This window comes from Cervus elaphus, chromosome 29 (genome assembly GCF_910594005.1).
Source record: "Cervus elaphus chromosome 29, mCerEla1.1, whole genome shotgun sequence".
Taxonomy (NCBI): Eukaryota; Metazoa; Chordata; class Mammalia; order Artiodactyla; family Cervidae; genus Cervus; species Cervus elaphus.
In genome coordinates this window covers 57,576,645-57,594,190 of record NC_057843.1, presented here as the reverse complement: position 1 = coordinate 57,594,190, position 17,546 = coordinate 57,576,645, and the positions used below count along the sequence as shown (strand labels likewise).

The window sequence follows — 17,546 nt, the reverse complement described above, 5'->3', positions numbered from 1 at the left end:
AGAGGCTATTTAGTTCTTCTTTGCTTTCTGCCATAAGGGTGGTGTCATCTGCATATCTAAGATTATTGAGATTTTTCCCAGCAATCTTGATTCCAGCTTGTACTTCATCCAGCCCAGCATTTTGCATGATGTACTCTGCATATAAGTTAAATAAACAGGGTGACAGTATACAGCCTTGACGTACTCCTTTCCTGATTTGGAAGCAGTCTGTTGTTCCATGTCCAGTTCTACCTGTTGCTTCTTGACCTGCATACAGATTTCTCAGGAGGCAGGTCAGTTGGTCTGGTATTCCCATCTCTTTAAGAATTTTCCACAGTTTGTTGTGATCCACACAGCCAAAGTCTTTGGCATGGTCAATAAAGTAGAAGTAGATGTTTTTCTGGAACTCTCTCACTTTTTCGATGATCCAATGGATGTTGGCAATTTGATCTCTGGTTCCTCTGCCTTTTCTAAAACCAGCTTGAACATCTGGAAGTTCATGGTTTTCGTACTATTGAAGGCTGGCTTGGAGAATTTTGAACATTACTTTGCAAGCGTGTGAGATGAGTTCAATTATGTGGTAGTTTGAACATTCCTTGGCATTGCCTTTCTTTGGGATTGGAATGAAAATTGACCTTTTCCAGTCCTGTGGCCACTGCTGAATTTTCCAAATTTGCTGGCATATTGAGTGCAGCACTTTCACAGCATCATCTTTTAGGATTTGAAATAGCTCAACTAGAATTCCGTCACCTCTACTAGTTTTTTTTTGAAGTGATGCTTCCTAAGGCCCACTTGACTTCACATTCCAAGATGTCTGGCTCTAATCCAGTGATCATACCATCATGGTTATCTGGGTCATGAAGATCTTTCTGTATAGTTATTCTGTGTATTCTTGCTACCTCTTCTTAATATCTTCTGCTTCTGTTAGGTCCATACCACTTCTGTCCTTTATTGTGCCCATCTTTGCATGAAATGTTCCCTTGGCATCTCTAATTTTCTTGAAGAGATCTCTGGTCTTTCCCATTCTGTTGTTTTCTGACTCTCCTAGCCCTGGCTGATTCACCTGCTCACTATGATGAAACCATACTGACCTTCAATTTCTTCTTGCTTCAGGGCCTGTGCACTTTCTGGTCCCCACCCTGATCTTTCCCTAAGGACAGCACCTTTGGTCTTTAGATTTCAGTTCAGAACTTTACCCTCTCAAAGAAGCTTTTTTTGACATCATTATGTAAAGAACCACTCCTCACTACTCACACAATTCTTTATGCTACCCTCTAGCTTCCTTCACAGCATATTTATAACTACTAGAAATCATTTTATTTATGTTTATTTTCTATCACCAACTCAATCAACATGAATCTGAGCAATCTCCAGGAGATAGTGAAAGACAGGGAAGCTCCAGTCCAAGGGGTCGAAAAGAGTTGGACATGACTTAGTTACTGAACAACAGTCTATTCCCCCTCTACTAGAAATCTAAGCCCCTTGAAAGCAGTAACCCTGAACCTAAAACAGTGCCTGACATATAGTAAGCATGCACATTTTTTTGAATAAACTGTTGCAGTATCTATTTTGCTCTTTTAAAAAACCACATTTATAATATATAAAAACCACCTGTTTGACATCATTCCACTTTCTTCAAAAAGTGGCAAAGGAAAAAAAAAAAAAGTGGCAAAGGGTGAAAGGTATGATTAATGAAAGACTTTAAATCTATGACTATAAGACAGGAACTTTTAGTAGCATACCAGAATAAACTGTTATATCTGGTTTCTCACCAATTTTAGCTCCTTTTACAGTGTGGGCCAAGATAGTTCTGTTTGAAAGGAAAGAGGATCTGTTTCTTATTACATTCCCCCAGATAGGCGGTCACTTTTTCTAACTTAAAATTCATTACACTCTTTTTCAGGATCCTAGGCTATTACATAATTTCTTAAATGTCAACTTATTGAAACCTAGACCTTAATGTTACATTTTTCTCTCTTTAGTACTATTAGAAAATATCTTAGATAGAAACAGAGCTACTATCAGGTGCCATGACACACAGATTCTCAGACTGTAACACAGGGTTCCAGCCCATCCTTCAAAGGAAACACTAGAGGTGCTGGGGAGGAGAGTTGGGGGTCAAGGAGACCAGAAAGTACACTGTGGAAGTGTGGCATTACTCCAATGTACAGGGTGTGGCCAAACTTCACAAGAGATAATAACTAGCAAGTCAAATCATTCCTTCCCTCTCCTCCAACAGGAATGAAATCTCCAAGTCAGAACAAATAAGACTTGTAAAATGTTTTATACCAGAGGAGACAGGATTACCCAACCTTGGATTGGGTAAGGAGATGAGAACGAAGACTGAGCGGGAATACAAGTCAGGCCTTCACTGAAACACAATTTAATATTGTTTTCTTAATTTTTGTCTAGGATTGAGGAACATTTTCCACACTTTATACAAATCCACAGTGGAAGCCTTTGTTCATTATATTACTCAGTGTCCTTTATGTAAGGAAGCAGGCAACATATGCCTAAGAATTTAGTACAAGAGACAATTCTCACTTTTACATCAAACTTGGGGGTTTTCCTTTTTTACCAAACAATGCAAATTCTGTGTTGTCATGGATGTTTTGAACTGGTAGGGCCTTTAGAAATCTGCTAGCCCAGAATTTCCTAAATTGGGATTGAGGTGCTATGAAGAAAAAAACAGTTCTTTAAGCAAACAAGTTTCTTTCTTTGCATAACAATTTTACTGAGATAAAAGTCACGTTAAATTAATCAAACAAGGATACCACTAGACTGAGGTGGTCAATTCCTTAGTAGCCTACCTAAGTAAACCAAAACTTAAGCCTATAATGCCCCAAGGTTAAAAGATCAGAATCCTAAGGACAATCAATCAGGAACAGTCACCTGGGCTTTCCCAAATAAGACACCTGCTCAAACCATAGCCAATCAAATATTTCCTTGCTTCATCTCCACCTTTTCTATAAAAGTCCTTCCTGAGCTCCTGTTACTTCCCATTTGGCACTGTCCAAATTCAAATAGATTTTTGCTCAAATAAACTTGCAATTTTAATATGACCCCGTCTACCTTTTAACAGTAACACATTATAAAATTCATCCTTTTAAAGTGTACCATTCAGTTGTTTTTAGTATATTCACAGACTTGTGCTCACTATTTTTCAATTTCAAACATTTTCATCACCCTGAAAAGAAACCTCATGCTCATTAGCAGTCATTTCCCCATTTCTCCATTCTCCCAGCACCAAGTTTAACCACAGGAATCTTTGCAAATTATTGTGAACCTAACCTGTTTGTGAATTTATAAGAGAGGGGTACAGTGTACAGTGTTTCCCAAACTTATTTAATAGCTAATATGCATGTATTATCTCAATTATCACAATAAAAATCTATGAGAATCTTTATATACAATAAATGTAGATATTAAAGCACAAAGAATAAAGCTAACTAAATTTGTTCAAATACTCTTAACCATATTCTACTCTACTATTTCCCACAGAACTGACCAGCTGTGGGATAACAGGCAACTAGTTTTCTAATGAATCAAAACTTTGAAAGTGCTTTAATTCAATTTCTTTAACTTAAAGAGAAATATAGGGTCCAGGAAAGTAAGCTGATTTAGCCCCAAATATACAGCATTCTTTCTTTCTCCTTTGAGTTGTCTAATTGACAGCTTTGTTAGAACTCAATTATAATTAACCCCAGGCTCCTGACAATTCTCTCCCTTCTTTAAATATGCTTCACTTAAACAAAATCCTTTAACTCTGTAAGCTATCTCGAAACCTGTTGAGGCTGATTTTGCTCTTTCCAGGTGTGTCTCCTTGTGAGCAATGCACTTCTCCTCCACTTTTGCATGTATAAATCCCAGCCATCTTTTAATATCGAGTGAAGCTGGGGCATCACTCAATTTTCTTCCCAACCTGAGTGGATTATCATCCTCTCTCTCCTGTGTGCAGCCACAGCCCTCATCGCTTCATCTGGATACTTCTGCCCGGAATTGGAGCCGCTCCTGTCTTGTGGCACCCCACCCGCTCGCTAAAGCTCCTGGAGAGCAGACTTGGCAACAACTCCTAAAACCCTGCACGTGGGAGACACTCAGTAAGCACTGAACAGCTTCCTATCCACTCGTGGTCTAATTCCTCCAGAGCAAGAACAAAACTCTCCTCAAGTCAGCCCCCACAGAGAGAGTTCCCTGAAATCTAATCTCTCTCCTGCCAGAGTCCAGCGCTGTCTTGGAAACACTGCATACCTACAGCGAAGAGCAGCAGAATCGGATTTAGAAGACTTGGACCTAGTCTCTGCCTGAGACTTCAGAAGTCAGTCAGGCTGGAGGGCACACAAGTGCTCGCTGCCCGAGGTTGGCCTTTCTGAACCGAGGGTCAAGTAACAAGCAACAGTAACTGGCCAGGGTGGCGGTAAGGCGGCGGCCCCTCCAAAATCCCGTCCCACCCTCGCGACGGTCCTGGGCGAAGGCACTCCACGTTCTCCGGACAGAGACACGAGCCGGATGAGGGGATACGGGCTGAGCTGAGGGTTCCTGCTCGGTGGGTGACATAGGAAGGCCTCGAACCCAGGTCACCGCTTCCAGTTCAGGGGATCTGGGCGGAAAGAGGGAGGGTGGAGAGGGGTCCTGCTCGCCCCGCCTCAGTCCCTCCCGCCGCCTGCTGGGACCTCCCGACCCTGGGTCAGCAGACTTGGACCGGGTCTGGGGGTCGCCGGCACCCCCGCCCCCTGCTCCGCGCCATCTTGGAGAGCGGAGGAGACCGCTCTGGACCTCCCCGAACCGCTGCTCCAGCAGTTACTCACCCGCACTGCCCGGGGCCAGGCCCCCTGCCACCTCCGCGACCCCAGCCACCGTCAGGAGAAGCAGCAGCGCGCCTCGCGGGGAGGCCCTGACGGTCGCCATGTCCAGGCCTGGGGCTCCAGGGCCGCTAGATGCTCGGACCCAGCCTGCCCGCCGCGGCAACTCGCGGAGGCCCCGCCCTGGTGGCCCGGACCGCCGGTGATTGGCTGCGGCGCGAAACCCCGCCCCTCGGCCGCAAGGATTTTCCAAAACCTGCTGGGGGCGGGAACCTGCCCGAGACCCCGCTCTTTGTTAAGGCCCAGCGAGCTATCTGTCCGCTTCTGCGGCGGAATCTGGCAGCCGGCGTTCTCCAAGAGGCGAGTCAGAGGATGTCAGGGTTGCCAGGGTCCTAAGAACGCCTCGACCTCCCGAGGTTTGCGGATGCGGTCACTGAGGCTCAGCGAAGAGACCATCAGCCCAAGGTCACCGCAAGTTCTGAGAACTGGGGCACAGGCCAAGGCTGAACCAAAGGGAATTGTCCCTTTCACGTACTTCAGTCATCTTAATATCCTTTTTGCCGGACGCTGTCTCACACCCCAAGAGGGCGTGTCATCCGGGACAACTCCCCCTCCCCTGAAATCGGAGGGGCTCTGCCTCTGACAGTCTCCTGACAAGAGCCCAGGCAGGAGTTCGCCACCAAATCTCTTCGGCACGTGTAGCTTCACTGTGTCTTTGATGTTCTAAGGACACCTGATGTTCCCATCAGGACAATGTGGAGAGGGGAATGCTTGTGTATCTAAATATGGAGAGCCTTGAAGGCCAGGCTGGGTTTAGACTTTAAGAAACGATTTGGAGGTGGGTCCGCTTATTATCAAAGCGTTCTCCAACCTCCACCCCGTTCCTATGTCTCTCTTCTCCCCCTCTTTTCCTTTTGTCAATTATGTAATACCTTTTTTCCTTTCCTCTTCCTTAAAAAGACAAAAAACAAACATAACCACAGTTACGTTTTAAAATATGGAATATCATTAAATATCCAGTGTTTACATTTTCCTTATTGTCTCATAATTTCCTTTTACAGTTTTCCAGCACCAACCAAAGTCCACATATAGAAGTTCGTTTGTATGTCCTTTAGGTCTCTATCTATTGTCTCCTTTAGGAAAATGTGAATAAGTTACAATAATCTTTCTAAAACGTTTGTTCTGGCAACAACCCTCTTGCTTCTCTGAGAGACCACCTCTTTACTTACAGGATGGAATGATGTACGGTTATTCAACATGGTATCAGAGGCTTTCAGCATTTAGACCCAATCACCTTTACCAGTTTCATCTCACCTTATATCCCATTCCTCCCTAGGCGAGAAGAGTCAAAAAACCTAGAGTTGCGCTGATATGGTAGCCACTAGCCACATGTGGCTGTTGAGTACTTGAAACATAGCAATTCCAAACTGAAATATGCTGGAACCAGATTTGGAAGACTTAGTATGAAAACAAGAACCTTGCTTATTTAACTTATATGCAGAGTACATCATGTGAAATGCCTGACTGTACAAAGCACAAGCTGGAATCAAGATTGCATGGAGAAATATCAATAACCTCAGATATGCACATGACATCACCCTTATGGCAGAAAGCGAAGAGGAATTAAAGAGCCTCTTGATGAAAGTGAAAAAGGAGAGTGAAAAAGCTGACTTAAAACTCAACATTCAAAAAACAAAGATCATGGCATCTGATCCCATCAATTCATGGCAAATAGATGGGGAAACAATGGAAACAGTGACAGATTATTTTCTTGGGTTCCAAAATCACTGCAGATGGTGACTGCAGCAATGAAATTAAAAGATGCTTGCTCCTTGGAAGAAAAGCTATGACAAACCTAGCATATTAAAAAGCAGAGATATTAGTTTACTGACAAAGGTCCATCTAGTCAAAGCTATGGTTTTTCCAGTAGTCATGTATGGATATGAGAGTTGGACCATAAAGAAAGCTGAGCGCTGAAGAATTGATGCTTTTAAGCTGTGGTGTTGAAGAAGACTCTTGAGAGTCCCTTGGACTGCAAGAAGATCCAACCAGTCCATCCTAAAGGAAATCAGTCCTGAATATTCATTGGAAGGATTGATGCTGAAGCTGAAACTCCAACACTTTGGCCACCTGATGCGAAGAACTGACTCACTGGAAAAGACCCTGATGCTGGAAAAGATTGAAGGCAGGAGGAGAAAGGGACGACAGAGGATGAGATGGTTGGATGGCATCACTGACTCGATGGACATGAGTTTGAGCAAGCTCTGGGAGTTGGTGATGGACAGGGAGGCCTGGCATGCTGCACTCCATGGGGTCGCAAAGAGTCAGACATGACTGAGCGACTGAACTGAAAATGTTATTAAAACTAATTTCACCTTTTTAAAAAAATTTGTTTTTGTTTAAAATGACTTTATTTTTTAGAGTGGTTTTAGGCTCACAGAAAAACTAAGCAGAAGTTACAGAGATTTCCCATATACCCCCTGCTTCAACATACAATATACTCACAGACCCCTCCGCTATCAACATCCCACACCACACTGGTGCATTTGTTACAACTGATGAAGCCGCGCTGACACATCATTATCACCCAAAGTCCCCAGTTTACCTTAGAGTTCATTCTTGGCTTTACACATTCTGTGGGTTTTGACAAATATATAATGACATGTAGCCACTGTTATTCTTTTTACTTTTTTTAATGTGACTATTAGAAAACTTAAAATTATGTATATGCTTCACTTTGGGGAGTTCTATTGTACAGTGCTGGTGTAATTACTTTTCATTCTAAACAAAGGTTAATGCTCAGAGATCATCTTTAAAGTGGCACTTTTAAAAAATGTTACTCATCAATGATTTTGTCCTGAGCTGAAAACATCTTTCTACATTTCAGATAAATAAAACCCATCAAACCTTTTGATTCATCTTGGTGCACTATAGTTTCCCCATCACTTTACTTTTGTTTCTTTATAAAGTATTTCAAGTAATCTTCCTGTAGAAATCAAATAGGTGGTTGCTTTTAAAAAAAATTTAATATGATAATATTTGCCTTTTAATGCGAGTGTTTGGATTTAATGTAATTATTGATATATGGTTGAGTTTAAATCTATCTTGCAATTTGTTTTCTATTTACTCCAGTTCTTTTTTCCTTTTTCCTACTTTTCCTACCTTCTCTCAGAATAATAAAGTGTTTGGAGTGCTGTTTTTATTATTTCATTATATCTCTTCTGTTGGCTTATCAGCTCTACGTCTTTGTTTTACTTTTTAGTAGGCGCGCTAGAGTTTATCGTATACAGTTTAACTTATTATAGTCCACCTTCAAATAATAATCATCACTTCATGTCAAATGTAAGACGTGACGCCAGTATACTTCCATTTTCTCCTCCCATCTTTTGTGCTAACGTTATCATACATTTTGCTTCCATGCGCTGTTATTATTTTGCTTTAAATAGTCAATTATTCAAGAGCTTATAAAACGAGAAACTGTGTTTTATGTTTACCCATATGTCAAGCATTTCTGATGCTCTTCATTCCTTTATGTAACTCCAGATTTCTTTTTGGTATCTAGAGGAAGGGAAATATTTTGATTAAGAACATGGCAGGTTTTGCTGATTTCAATTAACTAGGACCCCATACATTGGTTTTGGGAGTTTATGCATACTATTAACACATTGCTGAAGTTAATTTTTAATGGAAATGATTTTTCTCGCTTTATTTAGCTTAAACACATTTTCTTGTCGATCAGAGACAGTCCCTCCACTCGCATCAGCCCCCAGCAACGTGACTCACTGGGATGGGGAAGGAGGCAAGCCGCTGGAAAAGGGAGGCTGTAGTGGGCTGGGACACGGAACCAGAGAGGGGCTTGAAAATATGAGATAAGAGGGGATCTGAGCCTTGTCTCCTGTGGAGCTCAGAGAAGTGACACATCTCATAAAGCTCCCCTGCACTTAGCATGATGGGCATGTAGAGGAGATACGGCTGCAAACGTGTCCTGTTCCCCGCCCCCCGCCGAGAATGCCACAGAAGAGGAGCTTAGGGTTTTCTGTCCCTGCTGGCTCAGATGGTGAAAAATCTGCCCAGCAAGGCAGGAGACTCACGTTCAATACCTGGGCCAGGAAGACCCCCTGGAGAAGAGAACGGCAACCCACTCCAGTATCCTTGCCTGGAGAATTCCATGGTCAGAGGAGCCTGGCGGGCTACAGTCCATAGGGTTGCAAAGAGCTGGACACGACTGAGTGACTAACCCAGGAGCTGAGAGAGCTGAGAGCCCAAAGAGGCCTCAAGATCAGAACAAGGAGGCTGTAACTGGTGTCTGCATGGTCTGTACAACTGGATGCCAGATGAGAATGCAGGCATCAATGGGGATTGATTATGACAACCGAGGACCAGATGTCCTGCCTTCTTCCCCAGTCCCAGCTGGTGGGTTTGACTCTATATATTTTCCTCTCAAAACTATGGAGGGGGTTGGGGAGAGGCCTTGACTCAGCTGAGATCCTACTGAATTGACTAAGATTAAGTTGCAGTCGTTCGGCAGGAAGGGGACTTGCAGAGACAAGTAACTGTCCATCAGAGATTTGTGCAGCCCTACTAGAAACTGTCACTCAGAAGCAACTGCCCAGCCAGAGCAAACATTTTCTGAGTGTTATCACGTTCTCTGTTCGTTTACTGACTGTGACTATAACCTTGGAGAACAAAGGATCCCATGCCTTGGAGCAGAATCGGTGTATTTGACAGTCCCATTGCCCCTATATTGAGATCTCACAGGACAGAGAGAAGCCCTAACGCCAAGTCATTCAATAAGAACACATTATAAAACTTAACATTGTGACCTCAGCCTGTGATGCTGGTACAATATCTTGCCAACGTCCAGTAAGCCCTCTAAACATATGAGCCTGTGAGTATGAAATTGTCCCCATTCTCTACTTTCCTGCTTACTTCAGCAATTTTCAAACTTAAAAAATATTATTTTTATTTTTTAGCCATGGAACCCTTTTCCCAACAAAATCTTACAGAGTCCTACCATATAAAATAGAATTAAAAAAGCTGCATTTCAGTGCTACATTTATTTTCTCAGTTCAAATATATAATTAATAATAATTAATTGGTTCAAAGACCATAAATGAGAATTCAGATAATAAATGAAATTTTGATAAACACAAAAACTTACAATTGGGAATTATGTTTGATAATGTGGGCTTCCCTGGTAGCTCAGCTGGTAAAGAATCTGCCTGCAGCGCAGGAGACCCTGGTTCAAGTCCTGGGTCAGGAAGATTTCCTGGAGAAAGAATAGGCCACCCACTCCAGTATTCTTGGGCTTCCCTAGTGGCTCAAATTCTAAAGAATCCGCCTGCGATATGGGCCACCTGGGTTAAATCCCTGGGTTGGGAAGATCCCCTGGAGGAGGGCATGGCAACCCACTCCAGTATTCTTGCCTGGAGAATCCCCATGGACAGAGGAGGCTGGTGGGCTCTATTATAGTCCATGGGGTCCCAAAGAGCTGGACACGACTGAATGACTAAGCACAGCGCAGCATGATAATTGTAGTCACACCAGTTTTGGCTTCCATTTCTGTACTTTGTTTTGGTTGCCTGTTGTAGAGAAAATCCTGCTTCATACAGATGAGTAGTTTGCAAAGGGTCTTGGTTTTTGAATTAGCCCACCTTGCATTCTCTGACTACTCTTTGTTCAAATTAACATGGTACTTTGAAAAAGAAATATTGAGAGATTTTTATTTCAATACTGACTCAGGAACACTTATGTCCATACCAAAACCTGCACATGGATATTTGTAGCAGCTTTGTTCATAACTGCTGAAACTTGGAAGCAACCAGGATGTCTTTTAGTAGGTAAGTGGTTAAATTAACTGTGATACCTCCATACAATGGAAGATTGTTGAGCAATAAGAAGAAATGAGCTAATCAAACCACAAAGAGTGTTGTATGGAAGGAGAGAAGGTTAGCACCCACCTTGACAAGGATGGAAGAGGCCCTTTTGCCTGACAACACACAGACGGTTAAGGCATTGATACCTACTTTGTGGCATCTAACCACTATTTTTAAAAGGGGCTGGTGGTGGCAGAGGATGAGATGGTTGGATGGCATCACCAACTCAACGGACATGAGTCTGAGCAAACTCCGGGAGACAGTGAAGGACAGGGAAGCTTGGCATGTTGCAGTCCATGGGGTCGCAAAAAGTCAGGCACGACCTAGCAACTGAACAAAACAGAATAATAATCACGATGTTAGAAATAAAAAAAAAGAAAACCAATACCAACAGCAAAAAAAAAAAAAAAAAAACACCCACAAAAAGGGATGAAACTTAAAAGGCATATTTCTGAGTGAAAGAAGCCAGTGTGAAAAGTTTACATACCTTCAGATTCCAACTCGATAACATTCTGGAAAAGGCAAAATTGTGGAGACAATAAAAAGATTAGGGATTGCCTGGGGCTAAAGGGGAGGGATGGGTGAAGAGGCAGAGCACAGAGGATTTTCAGGTCAGTTAAAGTGTTCTGTTTGAAACTATAAAGCTGGATACATGTTATTAAACATTTGTCCAAACCTACACACCAGGAGTGAACTCCAAACTATGAACTCTGGGTGATGATGTGTCAATGTAGATTCACTGATTGTAGCAAAGATACTGTTCTGCTGATGGGTGTTGACAGTGGGAGACGATGTGGGCAGAGGGGGACCTGGCATATGAGAACTGTCAGTACTTCCTGCCCAGTTTTGCTGTGAACCTAAAATTGCTCTAAAAAACAAACTGTATTGATTTTTTAAATGCCAGTTTGACATTAAAAATAAAAAAATATTGATTCACTAATAAAGTTTGGATAATTGCTCAAATTCCTCATCATAAATGTAGTCAGAGAAGTAACACCCCCAAATGTCTGGTTAACTCCAATACTGTATATAATGTGACATTATTACTGTGTGACCACTTACATGTTCCTTTGTCTTTGTGCAATTGGCTATGACACTGTGATGAGAACATGCACCAGGCAGATGATTCTGAGCTTTGCCCAACACTTAATTGGAAACAGTGCACATTTGTATTCCTTGGTACTATTATACGCAAGCAGTTGAGCATAGGCTTGGATTCGAGAAATGATCAGTGCAGATTTACACTTTTTCTAATCAAGGACACATTCAAAGAAGACAAAAAGAAATATGCAAAAAAAAAAAAAAAAAAAGAAAGAAATATGCAGAGATGGTAGGAAAAGATTTATTCTGAGGTCTATGAAAAGGAATCAACTCACCACACACATACTATTGTGATAGTGGTTTCTTGTGTGTCAAAAATCAAAATTCAAGTTTGTGTGTGTGTCCATGGTCTTACTTAAAAGTTATTTAGTTATTTAGCTTATACATTAAAGAAGCTCAAATCAAATATTTGTAGAGCCCAACAAACTTTCATTTGGGAGCAGCTTGATTCTTGCTTGATTAGACTATATTATTCAAGAGTTTTGTGCAAGAGTTTTGTATGTTGGAACATGTCTGTTTTAATTCTGATACCCTCTTTCTCTTCCAAAATAATGAATCATGCTCTCTTCCACAGCTGGAATAAATATGTCATTCTGTTGTCTTTTTTGCTTTGTGTAATCACGATGGTGTTTACGTTTAATTCTAACCCATCCTGTTTCTGGCAGCATGTGGTGTGATGTATGGATCAAAGGCAAACCTTCCCTCAGCTGAATGTCACTGTTGTCCCACTGTTTATTAAAAACTGGTTCCTTTTCATGCTATTAATTTTGACCTGATGTGTATATGTATTAAATTCTTATAGTTGGAATTAATTTTCTGGCATCTCATAACCATTGATTTTACACACAAAAAAATATCAACACTTTAAAAAAAAAAAGCCAATGGTCTGTTGTTCAGTAATTGTTACATTTTAGTAAGTTCAAATCTGGCAGGAAGACTCCAACATCATTACCTTCAAAAGATCCTTGTTCAATTATACTTTACAAGCCCAGTAGAGTCTTCTGGGGAATTAAATACTAAACAACTTTGTTTCCAAGCCCAGTTTTCCTATTGGCCTTACCACAGACACAGTGAAATTTGAATTGTTGTAGGTTAGAGACCAGGAATATGAATGTTAAAGAAATTCTTCCAATTGCAACAATTTGAGAGCTTCCACCTTAAAAATTAAGGTTATTGTCTTATATTTATACTCTCAAGCCCCTGGTCCATCACTCTGCCTTCCTTTACACTCCCAAAGCACTCATCATTTTTTCCTTGACACAGTCTGTCATGTCTAGAATTATGTTTGTTCTCAATTATTTGGTACTTTTACTACTGTAAATAAGATATTATCTCTGTTTTTATTTTTGCTCTATATTGATGGAATGTAGGAATACAATTGACATTTGAGAACTTATTTCTATATCCTTAACTTTCCTGAACTCTTAGTACTGATAATATTTTTCTAGTTAATACTTAGAAATACAATCATTATGTTTTCTGTAGAAATTGACATCTGTTTCTTCCTCTGCTATGTTAATGCTTCTTATTTTGTACTTGACAACATTTTTATATCTATCTGCACTTGACTGGAGAAGGAAATGGCACCCCACTCCAGTACTTTTGCCTGGAAAACCCCATGGATGGAGGAGCCTGGTAGGCTGCGGTCCATGGGGTCACTAAGAGTTGGACACGACTGAGCGACTTCACTTTCACTTTTCACTTTCACACATTGGAGAAGGAAATGGCAACCCACTCCAGTGTTCTTGCCTGGAGAATCCCAGGGACGGGGGAGCCTGGTGGGCTGCTGTCTATGGGATCACACAGAGTCAGACATGACTGAAGTGACTTAGCAGCAGCAGCACTTGACTGCACTTTAGTGCTGTTTGAAATGGAAATGACTGGTTTCTGGTCTAGCATGGAAGAAGCTTGGGAGATGCCAACTCCCAAGTAGCTTGTACTAACAAGCTAACAAGTTAGTAGCTTATACTAACAAGCAAAAATCTGAACAGACTTATTGATAAACCAACAATTCTTCTTAGACCTGTAAGAGAAGTGAGGTCACAGGGCAGACTGCTACCCCCAAATTGGAGAGAACAGCCTGGGTTGCTGATGCTGGAGGACTTGGTACCTTGCAGGAGTTGCTTCCTTGCCTCTCTGCTCTGTCCCTTGTCCCTCGTCCCAAGTCTTGCAGGACCTACTACTCAGAGGTGTAGCAGCACCTAGGAACTTGGCAGAGATCCAGAATCTCCAGCCTCACTTGCGACTCAGTGAATCTGAATCGGTATTTTCACAACCTCCCCAGGTGACTCAGGAACCTTTCCAGGCTTCACAAGCACTGACCTCAGGAGCTTGCAGAAATGCCCACCAGAGGGCAGGTTTGCAGCAGGCACAGGTATCCAGAGACACCACTGGACACCCAGGTTCATTGGCGTAAAGCAGCTCTGCTGTGATGTCACCGTGGTTATGCACGAAGTCAACAATTTCTAGCCAGCACTTCTAGAAATTTGAAGCTCTTTTCTTCTAGGTTCTTAGATAGAAGTTTCCATTGCCTATGAAACAAACGCATGATGGTCAGTCTACTTTTTAGTTTTAGTCACGTGGTCCACAATGTGAACCTTGGGAGACTCCCTTCTGTTTGCTGGGTTCTCACTTCTCGACCAGGACAATGGGGAGTTTGGAGACCGTGTGCTCTGGAGGCTGAAATTCTATGACAGTCGCTCAGTTAGGTGTTTCTGACTCACCAGGTTCCTCACAGTAGCGTTCACCTCCTTGTTCCTCAGGCTGCAGATGGTGGGGTTGAGCATGGGGGTCACCACCCCATAGAAGAGGGGGGTGAGCTTGTCTGCAAAGTCCTGTTTGTCTGCCCCCAGGGGGTCCTTGGATTTGGGCTTCCCATACATGAAGAGGATGGTCCCGTAGAAGATGACCACAACTGTGAGGTGGGCAGAGCAGGTGGAGAAGACCTTTTTCTTCCCTACTGCTGAAGGGGTCCTCAGGACAGTAGCAGTGATGAACACATGGCAGAAAAAGATGAACAGAACTGAGATGCTCATGAAAATAACAGTTGTTATCCCCATGCTGATCACGTTGACGGAGATGTCAGCACAGGCCAACTTCAGCACAGCCAGGATCTCACAGGGGAAGTGGTTGATGACGTCGTCCCCGCAGAAGGGCAGCCTCACAGCCTGGGTTGTCTGAACTACAGAGTTGGTGATACCAGCTGCCCAGGAGCCAACAGCCATGGGCACGTAGGCAGGCTTACTCAAGACGACGGAGTACCTTAGGGAGGGGCAGATGGCTACATAGCGGTAAAGCGCCATCATGCTCAGGAGCACTTACACTGTTCCTGCCATGGTGAAGGAAAGGAACATCTGCACAGCACAAGTTGAGAAGGGGATGGTTTTCCTGGGAGTCAGGAAGCTGTCAAGGATGAGGGGCACTGAGGAGCTTGTGTACCAGATGTCTAGGAAGGAGAGGTTCCCCAGGAAGAAGTACATGGGCGTGTGTAGGCAGGAGTCAAGGATGGTCACCAGGATGAGGAGCCCGTTGCCCAGCAGGATCACCAGGTACGTGAGCAAGATGAGCACAAAGAGTGTTTTCTCCAGCTTTTGGTGGGCCTAGAGGCCCAGGAGGATGAACCCCACCACGGGGGAGGTCTCATTGGACCTGTCCATAGTGCCTCTGCTCCGTCACCTGCAGGAACTCAGAAGCTCAACCTCAGCACTCTCTGACTGAAGTGCTGGCTTGCTGGTGAGGAATGCCCTCTCTGCTGAGCAAGAGGAAAACAACTTTAACAATGATGGTTTCTCTGTGGTTCTCGGTAAGATTCTGGGGACTAGAAAAGAATCTAGTTTGTCATCTTACACCACCCTATGTGCAAGAGACACCTGAGATGCCCCTGTGGTGATTTAATTTACCTGACCAGACATACTCATTTCTACTGAAATATCCTAGATGGTGGACTTCTCTTGTTAAATCTTGGTCAGAGAGAGTGGCTTTGAAACACACATTGTTGTTGTTCAGTCGCCCAGTCGAGTCTGACTCTTTGCGACCCCATGGACCGCAGCATGCTAGGCCTCCCTATCCCTCACCATCTCCTGAAGTTTGCCCAAGTTCATGTTCATTGCACTGGTGATGCCATCCAGCCATCTCATGCTCTGATACCTTCTTCTCCTTCTGCCCTCCATCATTCCCAGAATCAGGGACTTTTGCAATGAGTCATCTGTTAGCATTAGGAGACCAAAATACTGGAAGTTCAGTTTCAGCATTAGTCCTTCCAATGAGTATTCAGGATTGATTTCCCTAAAGACTGACTGGCTTGATTTCCTTGCTGTCCAAGGGACTCTCAAGAGTCTTCTCCAGCACCACAGTTCAAAGGGGCATCAATTCTTTGGTGCTCTACCAACTCTCACAACCATACGTGACCACTGGGAAGACCATAGCCTTGAGTATATGGACCTTTGTTGGCAGAGTAATGTCTTTGCTTTTCAACACACTGTCTAGGTTTGCCATAGCTTTCCTGCCAAGAAGCAATCGTCTTCTGACTTCATGGCTGCAGTCATCATTTGAAGTGATTTTAGAGTGCAAGACGGAGAAGGCAATAGCACCCCACTCCAGTACTCTTGCCTGGAAAATCCCATGGACGGAGGAGCCTGGTAGGCTGCAGTCCATGGGGCCGTGAAGAGTCAGACATGACTGAGCAACTTCACTTTCACTTTTCACTTTTATGCATTGGAGAAGGAAATGGCAACCCACTCCAGTGTTCTTGCCTGGAGAATCCCAGGGATGGGGTCGCACAGAGTCGGACACGACTGAAGTGACTTAGCAGTAGAGCCCAAGAAGAGGAAATCTGTCACTACTTCCACCTTTTCCCCTTCTATTTGCTATGAAGTAATGGGGCTGGATGCCATGATCTTAGTTTTTTTTTTAATGTTTAGTTTTAAGCTGGCTTTTTCACTCTCCTCATTCACTCTCATCAAGAGGTTCTTTAGTTCCTCTTTGCTTTCTGCCATTAAGGTGGTATCATCCGTATATCTGAGGTTGTTGATGTTTCTCCCACCTATCTTGATTCCAGCTTTTAACTCATCCAGGCTGACATTTCTCATGATATGCTCAGCATATAGTTTAAATAAACAGGGTGACAACAGACAGCCCTGTCATACCCAAACCAATCAGTTGTTCCATACAGGGTTCTAACTGTGGCTTCTCGACCCACATACAGGTTTCTCAGGAGACAGGTAAGATGGTCTGTATCTCCACCCCTTTAAGAGCTTTCCACAGTTTGTTTCCACGTGTACATTACCACATGTTAAATAGACAGCCAGTGGGAATCTCAGTATGATGCAGGGAGCTCAATCTGGTGCTCTGTGACAACCTAGAGGGGTAGGATGGGTGGCAGGTGGGAGTTGGAAGGGAGTTTCAAGAGGAAGGGGACATATGTATACCTATGGCTGATTCATGTTGATGTATGGCAGAAACCAACACTACATTGTAAAGCAATTATTCTCCAGTTAAAAATAAATAAATAAATAAAAATCTTTGTCAGAAAAGTGACACCAGGTTCACTTCATGCTTTTCTCCCTTGGTGTCCAGGGCTGGTGAAATGATGAGCCCTGAAGCCACAGCTATTGGCAGGCTTTCTTTGCTTCATGGTGTCCTCATAGAAACATCTTTTGATCTTCCCCTTTCCTCCTGTAATAGACAACCAGGCCCCAGGCCATCCTCTCATCTGTCCCTTCACACTATCCTGTCTTCCTCTCTCCATTCATCAGCCAACATGACTCACTCACACATGACTCTGAAACCC

General features: G+C 43.1%; 1 protein-coding gene, 1 non-coding gene and 1 pseudogene across 2 annotated transcripts in view; 1 reads left to right on the top strand and 2 right to left on the bottom strand.

The window, feature by feature from the left end:
- The window catches only part of RECK (reversion inducing cysteine rich protein with kazal motifs), a 78,284-nt gene extending 73,314 nt beyond the window's left edge, over positions 1-4,970 (bottom strand). Inside the window, exon 1 of the mRNA XM_043891064.1 lies at positions 4,788-4,970. Coding sequence (XP_043746999.1) covers positions 4,788-4,887 — 100 coding nt within the window. The 5' untranslated portion in view covers positions 4,888-4,970. The remainder of the gene's footprint in view (positions 1-4,787) is intronic.
- A 5,737-nt stretch (positions 4,971-10,707) lies between these two features.
- Positions 10,708-10,833, top strand: LOC122686370. The gene has a single exon (XR_006338738.1). It is a non-coding gene; the product is annotated as a U6atac minor spliceosomal RNA (small nuclear RNA).
- Positions 10,834-14,445: 3,612 nt separating this feature from the next.
- On the bottom strand, positions 14,446-15,414 carry LOC122685914 (annotated as a pseudogene).
- Between the last annotated feature and the right edge of the window lie 2,132 nt (positions 15,415-17,546).